Raw genomic sequence first — 22,378 nt, 5'->3', positions numbered from 1 at the left:
TTCTGCAAACATCCCGAGTTTAATTCAACGCGGATATGGGAGTTGCACATTTTTCAATGAAACATGTGGGTACGACGTACGCTCTCCATGGACAATTCACAAGGGATCATTCGTGTATATGGGTCATATACTGCTACAAGATGGTCAAGGTAATCACATTAGGGTTAGTAAATGCGATGTCGCGCAATGGCGGAACGCCTTGCCTTAATTATCATAGGCACATATAATAGATTGAATTATATAAAGAGAGAAAATAAAATTGTATTACAGAATATTAACCGATAAAATAATCGAACCACATTATTGTGTGTCCCAGATGATGCTTACTATGTGCTATTTGAACCGCCGCCATTAACTGGAGCATCTAACCCCACAATCTCCATGAGTTCATCGCCGTTATCAGCAGGAGCAGCCTGTCTCAGTTTTTACTACACTATCCCTGCTTCTTTGGCAACACTTCACGTGAATACAACTACTGAGGACAATGTTCCGATTGAACTGTGGAGCGTAACTAGTCGCTCTGTTAGGACCTGGACATTTGAGAGGCTGTTTTTGGACAACGGATCATCAGCGGTTTGATGCGTTTATATTTAATATTTAAGCTCTATGATCGTATAACTATATGATATCTACTAAAGCAACTGAGCGTTTCGTTATTGTCTGATTAAGAATGTATTTTCGGCCACATGTTAGTTATTGCGGTATCTTAAACATGTTTTGAATTCCGATGCATAATTCTTTAAATGGACTGTCAACCACGACGACGAAGAAAAAAAGTTGTAAAATACCGTATTTTTTACAATTATTAGTTTATATTGATTAAAATATCACGACTGGTATATTAAAATACTTGAAACTCCATCATTAGATAGATCTTTTTGAAGTGCAATACTACAGAGACAAAACTAATCGTTAATTCTCTAGATACAAAAACATTCGCACTAGTATTTCAGGCATGATGGAGACAGTTCTAGTTTATCTGATTTCGTGTTGTTTATCTGATGGTGTTATTAATGGTGTAGGGTGTTTTTAATTTCTTACATTTTCTACAGTATTTAAGTCCTAAAACGGCAGTCACTTATCTTAATCAAACGTTTCCTGGTTCAGATGGGCCCACGCCAGTTACTGATAAGTGCCTTTCTTGCTTCAGGGCAACATGGGCGTAAAAAATATTGTATAATACTTTAACACACCAGTTTAGCGGAAGGGTCGAGAATCGTTCCACGCAATTGTCAGATTTGTAGTTCAGCGTTCTACCACCTGCATCTTAAATCACAACCTATGCACTGTTTATCTGCTTAAAGAAAAACTGGACTTAAAGTACCGCAAACTGGAACGCGAAAGACCTTGCGTCTTACAAATGAGTAAATCGAACAATTGACGTGTCATGTTATACCTTAGCAGATATTTAACAAAAAGCTCAGTTTAGGTAGTTCGAAAGACGTTAAGTACAGACCAAGAAATATCAATAACAAAAACGTGTTTATAATAGCTTTTTCATATATCAGTTTACATTTCAAGTTAGTAAGATTTGATAACCAAGCATTCCCAATAAATATAACATATGCAACTGTTTGTTATTATCAAACCATTGAGTAGAAACATATTTTAAAGAATGAACTATCTTACAGAAATATATTCGCAAGAAGATTGATTGTATTTGGTTACTGTAGGGCAGTTTTATTCAACCATAGACTTGTTATTTATTTATCGGGTCAAAGGTCGGGAATAGAAACTAGTGGCAATTTCGTAGCTGTCTTGTTTCGTTTTGTAATTAACACAAAGCAGAAGACCTTGCGTACTACTCCGGCTTAAACTACTCTATTGTAAGAATCGAAATAAAGGACCTTGTCAAACGTTTGAATAAAGAACAAAATACAAAATAATGGTGCACGTTTAAAATGAATGTGTAAATAATATTCAAACAAACGGTCGATGTAAAGAGGTTGGAGGCGGCGTACGACCTCCATCCCCTAAGATTTGCCAAGGCTCAACTGTTAATAATGCTTTCTTACTTTAATTATATGTCATACAGTGGATTTGTAATGAACATAAACACTAAGTTTTGTTTTTTCACAAGTAGTTCACTTTCGCTAAATTTATCATTTTGTTTATATGATAAGCTTTCAGTAAAACATACAATATTATGTGATTGTGAGTACAACGTCTCAAGCTACGAGTATAGTGTTTGCGGTGTTCTGTTATTTAACGGATGTCATTGGTTAAATAGTCCGTCCGTACACAAACACCATGTAGTCGGTCTCTAAATTACCACTCAAGTCTGAGAACAACAGGTACACAGTCGGATATTTATGGATAATTATCGATAATGTCGACACAATTTTAAAACGGTTTTCATCGATTATTCGAAAACAAATACCAATATCGCTAACAGAGCGCTTGAATTACGCAGTTAGATTGAAATTCGGAGTGGTTCAGAAGTTGCGCATCAACTGTTGATTTTGCCTATTACAAATATTGTAATATTATTACTTATACACTAAATTAAATTTTGTAATAAAATAGATCGGCAATAAGTCCCTTCTAAATTGGCTTACTTCTTCAATCATACATGTATAATTATATATTTATATATATATATATATATATATATATATATATATATATATATATATATATATATATATATATATATATATATATATATATATATATATATATATATATATAATCGTATTAATATGATTGAAGGAAGTCAGGCGCCAGGAGTGGGTAAACACTGCTGATATAGTGGGGAAATAACTATTAGTTTAGTTGAAACCTTTTTATTTTAGCTCGATTGCATAGAAAGCCTAAAGCTTATTTTAAACGCTCTCAAGTCCGTTTCATAGAACCAGTACCTTGTGTCTATGGGGGAAATCTATAGAACGCTCCCACAGTGCGGATCGAAACTGTGACCTCCTGTTCGTTAGGTGGAGACCATAACCCCTACACCACTGCGACCTGTAATAAATTTGAAATATTTCCTTGTTTCAATGTGAGTGCGCGCTTGACCACTGAAGAATTTTGTTTTCCCGGCGGTCAAATATCTTATGTATCCTGTCTTACGTACCTTTGCACCTACTGCGTTCTTTGAAGAACATGATGCCCATTATTTTGTATTTTGCTCTATATAATTACTATCTCAAGAACGGTAACAACCACACAAGAAATAGGCCATGTCGAATGTCTTCCTATACATTTCAAATAATCAACAGTTTGTTTACAGTTCCAAATCGTAGTCTAGTTTAATCACACTGTTACGATGTTCTTCACAAAAATGGCGGAAATAGCATAATAAGAAGTACAATCATGATCGTCATTAGTTTTTTTTTATGTATAAAATATGCAAAGCCATTATTACAAAAAAGTCATGACGGATTTTTTAAAGTTGACTTCGCCATTTACGTTTTAAAAATTACCATTTTCTGTTAATTACATATACAATGCTACGTCTTACCACAACAATTCATTTACTAAAAACTTAAGAGTTTTTTTTATTGATCTATTATGATGAATATAAATAATCTATTATGAGACTTATAGTATCTACTCATTTTTTATACAGGTTGAATTTGCTGTTAAATCGGCAAAGAATGCTATTGTTGCCGTTGATAATATAACTATAGGTATGTTTACCAAGTAATTAATTTTAAAAACATTTTACATGTAAAATAATAATGACATGTTTAATGCTTAAAAATAGTTACACTTGGATTTTAACAGCAATGAATATGGTTCATATTTGTCCGAATAAATTTGAACATGTCTTTTATAATAGAAACATTTTGATCATTTGATTTCACGATGGATACAATTGCAAATTATATAAATGTATGAAGACAGTGCCCAGAACCACATAACGAAAATTGCAAATAACATTTCAGAGAAGTTCACATGCCCTCCGGGTTATCAAGTCGTCTCCAATGAAATTCCAGCATATTGTAGAAGTAATGGATCAGCAAAACCTACTTGTGAACCTATCGGTAAATGTTTCAATTATTAAAATATATTTTTAGTTTTGGTGTAGTTTGTTTTTTGTTTCTGTTGTGATTGTTTAAGAGCCTAAATCACATCCACATAAAAAAATAATAACACACAAGTTTATTTAAATAAAAAATACAATTTGAAAGTTAATTTATTATGTCTCCGCAAAATGGACAATTGCAAGGAGGTTATTTATTAATAAGGAGCGTCTTATTTTTTTTGTCGATTACTCCGATGGAAATGCCGGCACTCTTTGCACATGTGGACTTTCAGCGCACGGTTCTTTGCGTTGAGTTGAACTACTCTTATTCGTGTTCACAAAATTTAGCGAAAACCATTTATCATTAAATTGAAATTTGAATTGCTTATTGTACTAAACGCATATTTAAAGTGCAAACGAAATTTCAGCATAAACATACACGTGTAAGCGTAAATTTTTCACTAAAGCAAGTATCAAATTTAAAGTATATTCAATTTTGGCTTCAACATTTAATTCTCGCCGTACTAAACCAACACATACATATGACCGAGGAGTGTTAACTTAGATTAATTTAACTCTTTATATGGTTACATTTACCAAACGTTGTTTACTCCACTGAAATTTTAATGAGTAAGTTGTCAATGAAGGCGGTTGGAGTGGATGAGATTCCAGCAGAGGTTTTGAGAAATGATACAGTAATATTCTTCCTTCATGTCTTATATAATTTATGTTTTGACAATGGTACAGTACCCACTATTTTAGGTAAATGTGTCATTAACCCTATTCCCAAATCGTCTACGTCTGATGTACGAGATCCTTTAGCTTATAGGGGTATAGCTTTGGCTTCAGATGTATATAAAATGTATTGTCGCATTTTGAGCAATAGATTATCAAGCTGGGCAGAGCTCGAAAATTTGTTAGTTGATGAACAGAATGGGTTCAGGAAAAAACGTAGCACCATTGAACACATTTCATCTTTAGTTAACATTGTTGACACAAGAAAGAAGCAAAAACTACCTACTTTCATATCTGTTATTGATTTCAATAACGAGTACGATTATATTAACCGTTTCAAACTTTGGGAACGCTTGCAATCCGATGGTATCTCAGGAAAAATGTTGGTGGCGCTACGGTCCCTGTACCACTCAGTTTCATCCTGTGTGAGAATAAATGAGCACAAAACAGATTGGTTCTCTGTACATTCAGGTCTAAGACAGGGCTGTATTTTATCACCTCTCCTGTTCAATATGTATATTAATGATTTAGCAATATATTTAAAGTCATTGGATATTGGTATTGAAATAGGCAATGATAAGATCTGTATCCTAATGTATGCAGATCATATAATTTTAGTTGCAGAGAATGATCAGAATCTACAAACTCTATTGAGTGCTCTCAATGATTGGTGTTCACAAAATGATATGTCTGTTAATATTGCAAGAACAATATTGTTCATTTTCATCCACAATCTTTTTCTAAATCTGATTTAGTTTTTGGCCTGGGGCGTAGCCCTAAGGCAATAGCAATGATACAAATTGCTGAGACAGTCAGAATTTGCTAGCTGCCAAAACCCACGAATGAATGAATTCCTAAAAGTCCGATTTACCACTTGGCGGTAATTCATGCACAATCAAAGAAGTTATTCGCATATCTCAATAACCCGCCTTGTAAATACAGAACATCACTATATAACATGACAGTGTCGTAAAACGTGTAAAAAATATTATTGAAGCAAAATTACAAAGCATTGGCTACGACATAGTTTTTATTATTGTTTGCATATTCATGCGAGAATAAGTTCCTCACGTGACGGTCTAGGCCAAAAAGATACGAGTGTCTACGGAGACAGTAAGAAGAATTTTTTTTGATACATTTTTTGAAGACATTACATTTGGTATTTATAAACATATTTTAAGATATTGTTATTTTATTTTGCGTTAACGAGACATTCAAGACAAAAGAAAATGAAAAAAACATCAACAAATAGTCATGATCATTCTCGGAAATATACGAAATTACCGGATATGATATTTCACTGCGCAGATCGAGCGCGCAAATCGAGCGCGAAAAGTTCTACGTGAGACAACGTACACAATCTGTTCACCGTTCTTTATAAGGGTAAAGGCCCAGTCTCACTATGATGCCGGCGGAGACCCTTTGCGTGATCCGGGCTCTACCGGGATGAACCGGGGCTCTACCGGGATGAACCGGGGCTCTACCGGGATGAACCGGGGCTCTACCGGGATGAAATGGGGCTCCATCGGGGACGACCGGGATGAACCGGGGAAAACCGGGGCTCCACCGGGAAAGTATTAAAATGTTTAATACCTCCGGGATGAACCGGGAGTCACCTGGAAGGACCGGCAACGACCGGCGCGGCACCGGGAACAACCGGGACGGCACCGTAGCTCCGCCGGGGCCCATACAGACCCTGGCAGAGCTATGGCAACGCCCTGTGAATGCCGTAAGAGTCCCGGTATAGCTACTGTATATTAGAAAACAGGCGCTCTGCCGGAACGCCACCGGCATTCGCCGGGGCTCCGCCGTGGCATTACCGGCGACGACCGGGGTAAACCGGGGCGTTGTCCTAGCTCTGCTGGGGTCTGATGCCGGTATAGACACGGCGAGTGCCTGCGGTGTTACGGTATACCGGGGCTCTGCCGGCTTTCATCGGGGCTCAACCGGGGCAATACCGGCGACAACCGGGGCTATGCCGGCACGCTGTCGGCTTTTAACGGGGAACTACCGGCGACAACCGGGGCTCTACCGGGGCTTCACCGGGATAAACCGTAGCCAGTCCGGGTTGACCGGGACTCTGCCGGGCTGTTGACCGGCTTCAACCGGGGCGGCGCCGGGAAATAGTGTGACTGCGTTAAAAAAAATTACGAATAATCCCGGTCCTCGCCGATCGACCGGCGTTAGCAAACCGGGATGCACCGGGGCTCTACTGGCAAAAGTGAGACTTGGGATTAAGTGGATTTTCTTTTGTATAAACATTTCAAAGGAAGTATTAGTGTTAGCATAGAAAGCTTTTTTAGGCTATTGAAAGTAAGTGATTTATTTGACGCCAACAATAACAGTTTTTTGCGGCCAAGTTGTTGTTGTTGTTTATCTTCACCGCCTATGTAGACGAACCTCTACCAGATCTGTAGAGTTGAACAAAAGGTTATCGTTCTCACAATTACTATCGTGTTGTCCTCCACCGTCTATGTACACTTTAGTATATACACAACTATTTTCTGTCTTACAGTCTCTGAGCTTCTGCACTCAACCGCTAGGGTCAATCGGTATATATTCGGACAAAGTAGAAATTCGGACAAAACATCGTAAATGCATTTTACGTCACACTAAACCTAGCCCCAGGCCTTCAGCGCCTACAGCGCTTTGATTACTTGTGGTGATCATATCTTAAATTATACCGACAGATACAAGTACCTAGGTTTAGTTTTACATGAACACTTTTTCTGTAACTGCAAAAATGGTTGCTCAGAGTGCTAGCCGTGCGTTAGGTTTAGTAATTGCCAAAGGCAAGCAAATTGGGGGTGTTCCCTACAATGTTTATACAACGTTGTATGATTCAGTAGTTTGGCCTGTTATAGCATACGACGCGGCTATTTGGGGTGATAAAAGTTTTGCTTGCATTGAGGCTGTTCAAAACAGAACAATGAGATTTTTCTTGGGTGTCGGAAGGTATACGCCTGTTGCAGCTTTGTATGGTGAGATTAAATGGATTCTCCCATTTGTCCGGCAATGGAAAGTAATTGCAAATTCTTGGGCGAGAATATCATGTACCAACACATCTAGGCTTAACAAACGAATAGCACTCTGGTCAGCAGGTAAACCTTATAGACTGAAAAATTGGTATTTCAAGGTTCGTAAACAGCTGAAAGATAACAATTTAGATTGCTATTGTAATATAGATGTACCTATTTCAAAGTTGTTACTTGTTAAAAATTTAGAGCAAAGTATGTTTAATAAGTATAAGAATGATTGGTATTTAAATATTAATTATGTAACTGGGCCCTCACAAAGAGGATGTAACAAACTACGAACTTATTGTATATTTAAAAGAGATTTTAATGTTGAACACTATTGTACCATGATAATGCCCTTAAAACATCGTTCAGCATTTTGTAAATTTAGATGTGGAGTTGCTCCTATAAGAATTGAGACTGGTAGATATGAAGGGCTACCAACAGATCAACGTTTATGCCCTTTTTGTAATGTTTTAGAAGATGAAAAGCATGTCATATTAGAGTGTTCATTATATGATGATATAAGATCTGATTTAATTGATAAGGCAATTTCTATGATTCCCGAGTTTCAGGGTTTGCATTCTGTTGATAAAATGTCAACTTTTATTCACGTATTTGTCACTAATAAGAAATTGTGCCAAAACCTGCTATTTGATTTTACAAAGGAGAAATTTGTATATAGGTAAATAAGATCTTAATTGGTTTTATTTTATTTCGAGTACTGGCTTGGTAAAGTGCCATTACTTAACATTTGATCTTACTATAATTCAATAAACACATGTAGTGGAGAACGATGACATGGCATAGTCCACATCTATATAAACATACATATATACATATATTTTATACTTATATTATGATCTATTTTGTGCAAGTTGTGTCAAGTAGTAAACAGCTCTCTGTGTTGGTGTGTCTGGCTTTTTAAGCGCTTGTGCTGGGGCTGTTTAATGGATGACATAATTTTTATAATACTATCATCTCTTTTAGCTTAGAATGCTGAGCAGCAATACATGTGTTTTGTGATAATATTGTAAATAAGACCCAAAGTTGTAATATAGTGGAGAACAATGACAAGGCATAGTCCACACCTATATTTGGTTTGCTGTAACTTAACTCAGATTTCAAATCACAATAATTACTAATTAGAGTTCCTTTTTACCTTGTCTATTTTGGTAAATGGTGTTTAGGATCCTATGTAGGTCTGAGTGCCATCTCTGGTATACGATTTGCTCGATTTAACCTGCCGGATCTTACGGCGATGCTGTTTGATCAAACTCACTATCTATGTGAGGATTGTTGGATTGTCTCAAGTCATCGTTCTTCACAAAAAGAAATTGAAGTAACACTCTTAGCAATATGTGTAAACATTTCATGGCTGTGTTTTATACACATTTTATGATATATTTTGTGCAAGGTGTATCAAACAGTAAACAGCTCTCTGTGTTTGAGTGTCTGGCTCTTTGAGCGCTTGTGTCGGGGCTGCTTAGTGGATGACATAATTTGTACAACACTACCATCTCTTATAGCTCAGAATGCTGAGCGGCAATACATGTGTTTAACGATACTATTGTAATGCTCTGTAATGTGTAATATTGTGTTGATGAGATGTAAATAAACTATTAAATCTAAATTTCTGATAAAGACACGTTAACTAGTTATTGTTACAATTGAGTGTATATGTCGTATTAATTAATCGGCACATACTTAATCGGGATTTTCCCAAATGCGTAAACGTCTTTAAGTGGAGGAATTTGCTGCTGTGTTAAATATTTTTTTCGATGGAATCACCGTTTTGTATGTTTAAGAAACGTTACAAAATCGCTAATACTCGCTTGAAAACGACATCTCTTCCCGTACAGATTTTCATGAAACTTCATATACATGCAACATAGATTACCATCTTTAAAAGATATTCAAATTGCACCGTTTCTCTTCATATTTAGGACCTCGAGAGTCAAACATATGTTTTGAATTAATTTGTGCTTACCATCTTATACTGGTTCTATAAAACTGTGTTGTAATAATGCCCCTGGGGTCCAAACTGGCCGCGCAGAAGGGCTCACATGACATACATACTGATATAAAAAATTGTGTAAAGATCTTCTCAGAAACCATAAGACCCGGGGCAATATTATTTGTTTAGTAGCATTACATACTAGACATGCAAGAGGTATGCAAATATCATACCACTTGCATAAAAACAGGCTACAACATATGGTCAGATTTTTTTATTTTCACTTAAAAAACAACCTTGTTAAATATTCTCTGAAACACACTGTTATATTGGTATATTTTTCATCATGTTGCTTTTTTTAATTGATGTGTTATATGAAGACGCTGATATTTAAACTTACCAATCCAAGACTTGTATAAGAACCTTAACAATGCGTTTAATTGCTACGGTAAACATGTATATGTTACGCTTTGAAATTATATTTGTTCTAGGTATTTTTATGATAATAAAATACATAAACAAACCTTCCATTTAAAGCGATTTAATGAATGAGGTATTCAACGACGTATTGGACTTTCGAATGGTCATAGTCCAGGTATCTTGCCTGGACATTATGCATATTGTGGCTTCATTTCTTTAATTAAAGTGTAATTATTTTGGCAGATTGTGGACGTCCAACCTCACCTCACCATGGACATGTGTCACAAACCGCAACTGCATACGGATCAACTGCTACAATATCGTGTGAGACGGGATACAATCTTACAGGAAGTGGAATATCAACATGTGGTGGCGATGGGCGCTGGAACAGCACTGGTCAGATATGTACTCCTGTTGGTGAGTTTTACAGTATTTCAGTGTCCACGATTTGTTAGCACGTGGTTTGAACACAATATAACATTGTACAAAAAGTCAATATAATGTCGCGTTATTCCATAGGTGAACACAAAATATCTGCCTGTGGTTTACGTTTAACACTTGGACCTCAGCTTCCACGGATATAAGTCGGGAATGGCGATGGCGTTTTCAGGGATGAGGATCGTGTCTCAAATAGTATTGTGCCTATTGTGTATTTATTATTTTATACAAGCCCATTATACCTTGTTGTTTGGTCAGTTTGGCTTAATTTCTTTAATTAAAGTGTACTTATTATGGCAGATTGTGGTCGTCCAAACTCGCCTCAACATGGACATGTGTCACAAACAGCCACTATATACGGATCAACTGCTTCAATATCGTGTGAGACGGGATACAATCTTACAGGAAGTGGAATAGCCACATGTGGTAGCGATGGGCGCTGGAACAGCACGAGTCAGACATGTACTCCTGTTGGTGAGTTTGACAGTATTTCAGTATAGACGAATTGTTATCACGTGATTTGAACACACTGTCAATAAATACGCACAGGTAAATTTAATATCATGTTATTCCATCAATACACACAAAATACCTTCCTGCGTGTTACGTTTAAAACGCGACTGTCATTGTCGACTGATATTTTTCAGTAATGTCTAAAGTGTTATCGGAACTGATAATTGTGTCTGTAAATGATATCTTGCCCCAATATGTATTTGGTACAAATGTACCTTCAACCTTGTTGTTTCCGCATTTTAACTGCATTTATTCAATAGAAGTGTAATTATTGTGTCAGATTGTGGTCGTCCAACCTCGCCTCAACATGGACATGTGTCACAAACCGCCACTACATACGGATCAACTGCTACAATATCGTGTGAGACGGGATACAATCTTACAGGAAGTGGAACATCCACATGTGGTAGCGATGGGCGCTGGAACAACACGAGTCAGACATGTACACCTGTTGGTGAGTTCGACAGTATATGAATGTTGGCGATTTGTTAAAAAGTGATGTGAACCCACTGTCTATAAGTATACAAAAGTCAATTAATATCGCTGTATTACATAAATACAAAAAATAATTTCCTGTGTGTTACGTGGGTAAATTTAATATCGCGTTTTTTTTCAGAGGTGCACGCAAAATATTTGCAAGTTGTTTACGTTTTCCAATTGACCCCCAGTTTTGATGGATATAATTCAGGAATTCGTTTGCTTTTCCGGAAATGAGGTGGTTGTCCCAAATATTATTGTGCCTGTATATGTTTATGGATTTGGTTCTAAATGCCCAAATATCCCTTTTTGCTTCCACAGTTTGGCTGTTTTTCTTCAATTTAAGTGTACTTATTGTGGCAGATTGTGGTCGTCCAACCTCGCCTCAACACGGGCATGTGTCACACATCGTCACAACATACGGATCAACTACTACAATATCGTGTGAGACGGGATACAATCTTAGAGGAAGTGGAATATCCACATGTGGCAGCGATGGGCGCTGGAACAGCACGGGTCAGACGTGTACTCCTGTTGGTGAGTACGACAGATTTGACGATTTGTTAACACGTGATGTGAACACACTCTCAATTAGTACACACACGTCAAGTCAATGTCGTGTTATTCTATAAATAAACACGCACAAATATTCCTGTGTGTTTCGATTATAACATGGCCCTTAGTATCTACTGTTATGAATCAGGAGTGCCTATTGACAAAAGTCCATTTTTTTAACACGTTATCCGATAGGTGTACACACAAAATCTGCCTGTGGTTTATGTTTAACATGTGGCTCTCAGTCCCGATCGATATCAAACAGGAAAGCCGTTAGGGATTTTGGAGATTTGGGTCATTTCTAATATAATGATGCAGGCTTTTTCCGCTCCATGTTGGGAAAACGCCACACTGGACTTTTGGGAATTTCGCGTCGTGAAAACCTCCATTTTGGGAAAAAAATTAATCGCAAAATTGGCTCAATTGGGAAAACTTATCGCATGTGAATAGTGTTTCTTATATTTCACAGAAGCCGTTAACTGGTAAATAACGACTATTTTGATAACTTATTATTAAAATTTTACAAAATATTATGAACATGTGTGATTAGTGCAGGTTTTTTAATCTGAATTTGGGGAAAAGGCCTGGCCTTTTTTGAGGTGAAACAAAATCGCGCGAAGCGCCGGATTTTGAGGAAAATAAGGAAAGTCTTAAAAAATCATTTACATATATTACAGTTTTTAGAAACAAATTCAAGGCAACAGATAATTTAATTATGCAATACTTTCTATTTTCTACACCGGATCAGGTTAACTAATATATTTAAAGGTTTACAAAATATTTTATTTTTATTTTTTTGGAATTGGGAATTTTTTTTATCAATTGGGAAAAAACAACCAGATTTGCATTGGGAATGGGGCCGAATTTCGGAGCCGTGGCATAGGGTGGAAAAAGCCTGTGATGTGACTCACTATGTTTTTGTTATGCATGCATATTCTACCGTTTTGTTTCCGTGTAATTATTGTGTGAGATTGTGGTCGTCCAACGGCGCTTCAACATGGACATGTGTCACAAACCGACACTATATACGGATCAACTGCTACATTATCGTGTGAGACGGGATACAATCTTACAGGAAGTGGAACATCCACATGTGGTAGCGATGGGCGTTGGAACAACGCGAGTCAATCATGTACTCCTGTTGGTGAGTTCGACAGTATTTCGGTATAGACGTTTTTTATAACGTGATGTGAACACACTGTCAATAAGAACACACAGGCCAATTTAATATTCCGTTATCCCATCAATACACACAAAATACCTCCCTGCGTGTTACGTTTAAAACGCGGCTGTCATTGTCGACTGATATTATTCAGTAATGTCTAAAGTGTTATCGGTACTGAGAATAGTGTCTTTAATGATATCTTGCCTCTATATCTTTTTGGTAAAAATGTACCTTCCACCTTGTTGCTTCCGCAGTTTTACTGCATTTATTCAATAGAAGTGTACTTATTGTGTCAGATTGTGGTCGTCTAACGTTGCCTCAACATGGACATGTGTCACAAACCGCCACTACATACGGATCAACTGCTACAATATCGTGTGAGACGGGATACAATCTTACAGGAAGTGGAACATCCACATGTGGTAGCGATGGGCGCTGGAACAACACGAGTCAGACGTGTACTCCTGTTGGTGAGTTTGGCAATAGTGAAGTGTTGAAGATTTGTTCACAAGTGATTTGAACACACTGTCAATAAGTATACACAAGTCAATTTAATATCGCGTTATTACATTAATACACAAACATACCTTCCTGTGTGCTTCGTGTGTAAATTTTATATCGCGTTTTTTCATAGGTGCACGCAAAATATTTGCATGTTGTTTACGTTTACCACTTGGCCCCCATTTTCGATGGCTATAATTATGGAATTTCGCTTGCGTCTCCGGCAATGAGGGTCTTGTCCCAAATATTATTGTGCCTGTATATGTATATGGCTTTGGTTCTAAATGCCCAATATACCTTTTTGCTCCCACAGTTTGGCTGTATTTCTTCAATTAAAGTGTATTTGTTGTGGCAGATTGTGGTCGTCTAACCTCGCCTCAACATGGACATGTGTCACCAACCGCCACTACATACAGATCAACTGCTACAATATCGTGTGAGACGGGATACAGTCTTACAGGAAGTGGAATATCCACATGTGGTAGCGATGGGCGCTGGAACAGCACTAGTCAGACATGCAATCCTATTGGTGAGTTTTACAGTATTTCAGTGTTTCCGATTTGCTTACGAGTGATTTTAACACACTTCAACTTTCAAAACAAACATCAATTTAATGTCGCGTTATTCCGTTTGAAACCACAAAATATGTACGTTTGTTTCATATTTAAAACGTGGTCTCTATTTTTCACTGAAGTAACTAAGGATTGCATATACTTTTCTCGCAGCGGGCCTTTTTCTTATATACTATATTAGCTGTGTTTATTTGTTTATAAACGTTCGTTATCAAGTTATTTCCGCAGACTTGATTTGAAAATAGAATGAACATTTGTTAGTCATCGTGATGTAGGTATATATTAATTGTATTTGTCTATTATGATCGTGCGTAATTTTATCAAAACATTTACTCATCACATTACCAGAAAAATAGGGGAACGTTTCACTGATGAATATTACATTTAAGTTAAGATGAATTTAAAACTTCGTGGCGAGTATAAACACGGATAGCTTAACAGGGTAAAAAAAGTGTCCTTTCACAAAATCTTTTCATAACAGCACCTTCCAAAAGCATCCTGCGTTTCTTTTGGAACTGCTTTAAAAGGTTTCATTAAACATTTGTTGCTTTTAATCTTTGAATTATTATATAAGTAGTTTTGTTCACAATTAAACTTTGTGAGCAATATGCGGAGATATAAGTTCATCGAATTTGTTTATTGATCTTTAAATTTATATCTTTACAGGCAATACGAATTAGAATGCTCATTTTCCAAAGGCACATAACGTGCATGCTATTGCACAATAATTTGAAATTCCAAATGGCTCCATGGGTTTCTTTTGTATACATGTACTGTTCTTTCAAATTGTCAAATTGCAACTGATACAATTTAAAGCATTCCAGGATGCGTTACTATGAGTGTGCACACGCCGGGTATGCGCATACTTTGATAACAGATGGCACTTCGATACCAGATAACAACAAAAGCCACGCGCGAGAGTTGAGTTCTACAGCTTTTTTGCATTTATGTTCTGTTCATTTGGTTTTCAGACACGTAACATTGTTTGGCCGATTAATGGTATAGTACTTCGTATTGCGGAGCAAGAAAGTCGTGATAAAAAACAGTGGAATATAAAAAAGAAAGCGATAAAATTTCATCGATAATCGTCATGAATTCGATGATTAATACGTATTTCAACAAAATTAAAAATACTTGGAAATAAATCAAGAACTAGTCAACTAATCGAAATAAAAGATCAATATGTCCATAAATGTTACAACATGTTAAAGTTTAGTTGAATAACGTATTTGAAGAAATTCAAATGTTTTAAGAGTCGGATGCCAAATTTTCATGGATACTTCTTTTACCGATCATCTCTAAGACAATGGCACTTCGATTCCAGATAACTCGACACTTTTTACCAGATATAAAACACTATTTAGTGAATCAGAAATGCAGAATTCGCTGTGTAATACTGCTATAGTAAGCAGGCAATAAATAAAAATGTATCTACTGACGTAAACTAAAAACGAATTACCGAAACATGTTCTTATCCCTTTGGAATATGATAATAAAAGGGAAAGGGAAGTGTAAAGCTCAATATAAAGAGAGTTTTCTTATCTCTTTTCAATTTTGTGGCTACGCATTAGTATCTTCTTCATGGTGCGATTATAATGAACACCATTGACAAAAGATTTTATGAGGTGTATTGGCCGCTTTAAGACCCCTTGCTTTCCTTATCTAGAGTCCTGCTATAAGTTCAATTGAACACAGTCGTGTTAATCCACATGATCCGTTGTATTTTCAATTCTCTTAATCTCAATGTACCACTTAAAACAAGTTTATTATTTAGACAATTATTTTCGGTCGTCACTTGAAATATATTACCTCAGAAATAAGCATTTGAATCTTATTTCAAATTTGCACCTATAATATTAATTTTATAAATTAATAGTTATAAGATTTTTAAAAACGAACAACGCCATTGGTTATATTTTACATGTGTATGTAATTACGTTATGCATAGATTCCCAATGTGTCGGGCTTGACAATGCAAATTGATTCGTACTTCAAAATGTTTGGTAAGAATAGCCATAATATACATAAATGCATTTCAGGTAGAAGATAAAACTCGGTTATCAGAGTGCTCAATTTGTTGAAAGTCTCTGTTATCCGAAGTGCCCTATATCTGGAGTCAAAGTATCCGCAACTTCATAAATACCACCTATTAAAACATGCTCTATCTTCGTTTATATTTCATTGAATACTATCAAAATTCAGTATTTGAAGCACAGTGATTACTCTACATGCTGGAATATCAAACAGTTTCTTGCAATATATCTAAGTAGTTTTATTTTGTTGAAATGTTTACTGTATATCCAGTTTATGCTGTTTTCCGACCGAATTTTCTTTCTATTTTTTTTTTGGGGGGGGGGGATCTACCATTCTTCCGTGATGTTTTTGTTTGCAATAAAAAACGATACACCATTTATGAGCTCGACCATGCGCCTTGTCTAAAAAAACAAATCTTTATGACATAACTTTTACAAAAACTGATGAACTTACCTCTCGCGCGTGGCTTTTGTTGTTATCTGGTATCGAAGTGCCATCTGTTATCAAAGTATCCGCATACCCAGCGTGGTGCATAAGGAAGAGACATATTTGCCCTCTCATAGAAGTCAGCGATGTTTTTTATCTATTTATTGTACGTTATCGTCTTATTGTGTAAACCAATGAATTTTACTTAAATAACATTCTATAACATATCACAACAAAAAGTGTTCCATTTAATGGCACGAGACAGATGTCGATCATTGAGCTGTAATCGAACAGTTTTCAATAAATCAACTGCTAGAATTTTGTCAGGATCTAAGGCATAAGGAATATTTTGACTCAATGCGCAATTATTGTGGCAGAATGTGGTCGTCTACCGGTGCCTCAACATGGGCATGTGTCACAAACCACCACTACATACAGATCAACTGCTACAATATCGTGTGAGACGGGATACAATCTTACCGGAAGTGGAATATCCTCGTGTGGTAGCGATGGGCGTTGGAACAGCACGGGCCAAACATGTAGTCCTGTTGGTGAGTTAGACAGAACTTTGATATTTGCCTTTTACCAAAATATGCTTTGAAAATACTGACATTTCGTACACAAAAGTCATTTTAATGTTAATAAATATCGATTTGCTTACACGTGATTTGAACGATATTCCTTTTTTTAAACCAATGTCAATTTATTGTCGCTTCATTCCATTTAAATATAAAGACACATCTTGTTATATTTTATATTTGATAGTTAGTCTCTACTTTCAATTCATGTTACTGAGCAATTCCTATCATTTTCTTAGTTTCGTTTGTGGCTGTGTATGCACCCGATACGACTCGGTATATATTGCTCGATAGGCCTTTGGTTAACGGAGTTACGCTGTGCGGACAGAAAGGATGGTTGTATTACTATTGCACCAGTTGGTATGGGGTTGGCCTCTGATATCAAAAACATGGCGGCTGTAAATGACAGTGGGCAAGCGATTGCGATATGTGTAACCGACCAATCAAAGCGTTTATCGAAAGAACTGGCGGTATTTACAACTACTGTATTCGCGTGGAATTTTTAATAACGAAGAAGTGAAGATTTTGCTTAAAATCTCAAAATCAAAAATAAGCAATTAAACAAATACTGCTTTTTTTGCTACAATAAATGAAATTTATATTTGATCTTGCTTTTTTCACGGCGTTGTGTGTTTTCTTTGTGTCTGCGTGTTGTTTTCTATTTACTTATCGTAGGCGAGAAAACGCAGACAGTATGAATAAGGAAGGAAAATGCAGACGGGATTTTTGTTTCATAAAATTAATTTAAATAATGAATTAAGCATTGAAAATGTATCCTACAACTGCTAATCCTAATTATAATTTAAATATCAGCATATATAATCGATCTTACCGATGGATAGTATTTTCTTCATGAAAACCCCGTCCATGGTAAGTACCACATAAGTTGGAATGTTAGGAACTTAACTTTAGTAAATTTTCGTTACTAAAGTTAAAGTGCTAACACGTAAATAATTTGATCGCAACAATTATAGCTATTTCAGTGAATTAAGCAAAAGGATTGAAAACTCTACCTGGATTAGAGTTAAGGTTTTGTCAGGTACGTGGGAAAATAAACTTTTTAACTGAGAAACAAAGGGGATGGTAAAAGATCCACAATACACGTTATTGTTTTGTTTCTTCACTGCTTTAAGACACATCAGAGTTAGCTAATTGCTATTAATTGTCACAACTGTTCTATGATTGTGATGTGCCTATAATTTAACTCAATTATTCTAATTTAGTTATTATTTGATCATTTATTTTGTTTACATTGAAATATACATACAAAATGAGTAACTTTTTAAAGTAGATTGGTACATTCACGTATAAGGCAATATCTTCCTTTTAAAATGTACATCATTAAATAAAACTAAAAGTATTAACTTAAACTATATTATTTGCTTTGAGATACAATCCCATTTTTTTCTATATCATATGTATTCAAATCGAATAATTATGTAATTGTTTAATGGCGGAATGAAATAGGTTGATGTCGAAGGACAGAAAAGAAACTTCTAACATTGTAAATGTACAAGCTATTGTGTCGGTATAGGGAACACCACCGTGACGTCACGCGCACCTGCTAATAGAATGTAAACAGCGCTGGTGGGCAAAAGACCGATAATCGCCATATTGGTTTTCCTTCATAACAGTACAACTGATATTCAGATTCTTTCAATTATTTTTTTGAAATGGTCCAATCTTGTGTGGTCGTAGGTTGTACAAATCGATGGGAAAAGGGGAGTAGACTTTCGTGGCATCGTATCCCAAGCAAAAATGACCAAGAAAGAAGAAATAATTGGCTCTCGTCTATCAACAGAAAAAACTGGCAGCCAAACAATCAAGATCGCGTTTGTGGAAATCACTTTCTGTCAGGTAAGCGAGCTTTATTAAATAAGAAGTTTTATTGTGACACGCATGTTTTCGTTGTTTTTTTATCAAAATAAAAGTATTATAATCTTGTCTGTAATTGTTTAGGTAAGTGTATATGACATTTTTATCCAAACTTCTGAAAACTGAAGGCACCATACCGTAGTTTTTATACCGGGAGGTTCCTAACCATTTTTAAATGAGTTTTGAGAAATTTAGATATTTCAAGCTTGTGATTTTTTTTTCAAAATAACATTTGATACTGGTTTATTAACTATTAACTGAGCAAGAAATATTTACCCAATGACAACAAGTGTACTATAGTACCAGTGTATATCACTTCTCAAGCTCAGGGTTGCTTAGCCTTATTGATTTGTTAATGAGCACAAACGATGTATCATCTACATTTCAGGCTGTGCTAGCCACAACAAAGATGATCCCGATTACGTGCCAACATTGAACATGGGATACGAATTAATGACAACATCAACACCTGTTGTTAAAGTTGGACGCTATGAAAGGGCAACATCAAGGCGAAGAAAAAGGCTTGCCATGGAGCTTGATGAGAATGAACGGCGGTCTGCTGCTTCTACTCTGCTCGATCTGTCTACACATTGTGATGCTGATATAGAAAATAGTCCCCCCGGAGACAGCAACAATGACAGTAGGTCCATAAATATTTGAACATCAAGTTGGAGATAAAGACTTTGATTTTTATTGACCAATATTGATGAAGTGATGATAACATGTATACAGTTGATTACCCACAGACTGTCAGTCTTAACTATTAAAATGCTATCAAGGATGAATCAAACAAAAACTCCCCAACACCAAGTTCATGTGCCACAAATATTAATTTAATAGATGGATTAAAAGTACATGCATTCAATACCTTCCATATACCACTTGACAAGAATTGCAGAACTTGATTATATGCAACTTAATCATAAAGAGATAGTTCTTCAGATTTTTCATCTGCTTTTCAGCTGAATATGTGAAAGAAGATTAACAGCATTGTTTTGATACATATATTTGAAGAGACCATCCTATATTTGCTAAAAATTTATAGTTTTGTTATCATTTGCAGCTGATGTCTTTCATATCAAGAAGGAGCTTGAGAACTGCAGACTTCAGCTTGCAGAAACGAGATTAAACGAGAGGTTACTGATCAACGAACTTGGTCGTCTCCAAGAAGAAAACTCCTCTTTACGTACCGAAGTTCAGAGTTCGTTTGGTATAAGTTTTCTTCAGGAAGATAGGTCTGTGTCTGACAAGAGAACCAGTTTCTATACTGGTGTGCCAAATTTAGCAACATTGCTGTGGATAGTGTCCTTTGTGCAGTCAGCTCTGCCAGACTTCTCATCATTGAACTCACAGGCAGATGCAGTCATTATTGTTTTAATGAAATTCAAGCTGAATTTGCAAAACTTTGACCTTGCCATTAGATTTAGAATATCAGAATCAACTGTGTCTAATGTGCTAAATAGAACAATTCCAATATTAGCTGAAAAATTGAAATTCTTGATTCATTGGCCGGACAAAAAAGATGTACTTAGAACTTTACCCCAAGTATTCAAGCCAAAGTACAGAAACGCTAGGACAATTATTGATTGTACGGAAATTTTCATTGAACGACCAGGGAATTTAACGGCACGTGCAGCTACATGGTCTAATTACAAACATCATAATACATTGAAGTACCTGGTAGCAATAACACCATTGGGCTCTATATCATTCGTTTCAAAAGCATTTGGAGGACGGACGTCAGACAAAGTTGTGACATTGAGGAGTGGTTTCTTAGATTTGCTTGAATATGGTGATTTGGTATTAGCGGATAGGGGTTTCCTGATAGGCGAGGAAATTGCAGCACGTAATTGCTTTCTTTCAATTCCTGCCTTTACCCGAGGACAGGCACAACTAACCCAGCAACAAGTGGAGACCAGCAGAAGTATTGCCAGGGTTCGAATCCATGTTGAACGAGCAATTGGTAGACTTAAAAACTTTAAAATTTTGAGTACTCAGATGTCATTAAGTATGGTGCCACATTCTGACAGTGTTCTCACTATTTGTGCTGCAATTTGCAACTTTCAATCAAAATTAGTGAAGTAGATGTTTGAAAAATGAAATATACATGCAGCAGTTGAAAATGTATTGACATTTATGGACAGTGGTGTTTACTATAAGTAACAAAATGTACATAAATTGAAGTGAAAATAAAAAACATACACTTATTCAGGTGAAAATATATTTCTCATATTGATCCAACAATGTCTCAAATCACAAATAATGACTGCAATCAGAAAACATATTGATAACATAAATATCAACAAATATATAATTTGACTATTAAAATTAAGAACATCTTGTCATGATTTACAAATTGTAGAAGGTTAATATACTTATCACAAGAGAAGATAGAAAATGCTTACATTGTAATATTATAAATGTTTAGGTTTAGATCCTTATGTAAACATAAATTTTATAATATGAGCCACGTTCTGGGAAAACTGGGCATAACGCATGTGAGTTAAGTGTCGTCCTGGATTAGCCTGTGCAGTCTCTGCACAGGCTAATCAGGGACGACACTTACCCCTAAATTGGATATTTGCTAAGTAGAGACTTCATTGAAATGAAAAATGTCATAAAAGCGGAAAGTGTTGTCCCTAATAAGCCTGTGCAGATTGCACAGGCTAATCTGGGAATACAATTTACCCACATGCATTATGCCCAGTTTCTCAGAACATGGCTCATTTTATGTTATAATTTTTCAATAGAGAATTTCAGTGAAACTTTTTCATTAATATACTGAATTCTTGTCTTTAATTGCATTTAGAAATATTTGTGTTGTTAAGTTTGTTTCTCAGAAACATGTCATTTGATACTTTTCAATGTATGAAATGGAATTGGTTTGATATGTACTACATGTATTACTTTGTGCAAAGTAATTATAAGTTCTGAATAAAAAATGACGACATGTTACTTTCCTGTCTGTTCTACTTGAAAACAAGAATAAAAACCTAAAAAGAAACTTAACATCAAGAAATAATTACTAACTTTTATTAAAAAATTATTACTCTTGCATTTGGTTTAATAAATGACTCAGTCTTCAGAAGTACTCAGAAGTACAATGTTCAATAATCTTAATCCTTAATGTCAGAACACTCTGGACAAA

General features: G+C 35.9%; 2 protein-coding genes across 48 annotated transcripts in view; both read left to right on the top strand.

Moving 5' to 3' along the window:
• Positions 1 to 22,378, top strand: part of LOC127877382 (sushi, von Willebrand factor type A, EGF and pentraxin domain-containing protein 1-like) — a 117,408-nt gene continuing 95,030 nt past the window's right edge. For 30 of the 47 annotated variants that reach the window (XM_052423204.1, XM_052423195.1, XM_052423188.1 and 27 more), the window contains exons 1-8: positions 321 to 573; positions 3,569 to 3,629; positions 3,888 to 3,986; positions 10,340 to 10,513; positions 10,835 to 11,008; positions 11,328 to 11,501; positions 11,888 to 12,061; positions 13,541 to 13,714. In XM_052423204.1, coding sequence (XP_052279164.1) covers positions 382 to 573; positions 3,569 to 3,629; positions 3,888 to 3,986; positions 10,340 to 10,513; positions 10,835 to 11,008; positions 11,328 to 11,501; positions 11,888 to 12,061; positions 13,541 to 13,714 — 1,222 coding nt within the window. In that variant the 5' untranslated portion in view covers positions 321 to 381. Of the gene's footprint in view, positions 150 to 320; positions 574 to 3,568; positions 3,630 to 3,887; positions 3,987 to 10,339; positions 10,514 to 10,834; positions 11,009 to 11,327; positions 11,502 to 11,887; positions 12,062 to 13,540; positions 13,715 to 22,378 lie in introns of those variants that run through there. The other 17 variants (XM_052423201.1, XM_052423199.1, XM_052423194.1 and 14 more) reach the window with 10 other exon arrangements.
• On the top strand, positions 18,892 to 21,438 carry LOC127877384 (uncharacterized). The gene is made up of 3 exons (XM_052423205.1): positions 18,892 to 19,212; positions 19,619 to 19,870; positions 20,294 to 21,438. Exons 1-3 carry the CDS (start codon positions 19,029 to 19,031, stop codon positions 21,313 to 21,315), a joined length of 1,458 nt encoding a protein of 485 aa, XP_052279165.1. The 5' UTR covers positions 18,892 to 19,028; the 3' UTR covers positions 21,316 to 21,438.

This window comes from Dreissena polymorpha, chromosome 4 (genome assembly GCF_020536995.1).
Source record: "Dreissena polymorpha isolate Duluth1 chromosome 4, UMN_Dpol_1.0, whole genome shotgun sequence".
Lineage (NCBI taxonomy): Eukaryota > Metazoa > Mollusca > Bivalvia > Myida > Dreissenidae > Dreissena > Dreissena polymorpha.
This window is presented reverse-complemented; position numbering and strand designations above follow the sequence as displayed.

Excerpts from the sequence above, each read along its gene's own strand:
- LOC127877384 (XM_052423205.1), top strand. The coding sequence starts at position 19,029 with ATGGTCCAATCTTGTGTGGTCGTAGGTTGTACAAATCGATGGGAAAAG. Across the intron at positions 19,213-19,618 it reads TGGAAATCACTTTCTGTCAG|GCTGTGCTAGCCACAACAAA; the intron begins GTAAGCGAGCTT and ends TCTACATTTCAG. Across the intron at positions 19,871-20,293 it reads CGGAGACAGCAACAATGACA|CTGATGTCTTTCATATCAAG; the intron begins GTAGGTCCATAA and ends TATCATTTGCAG.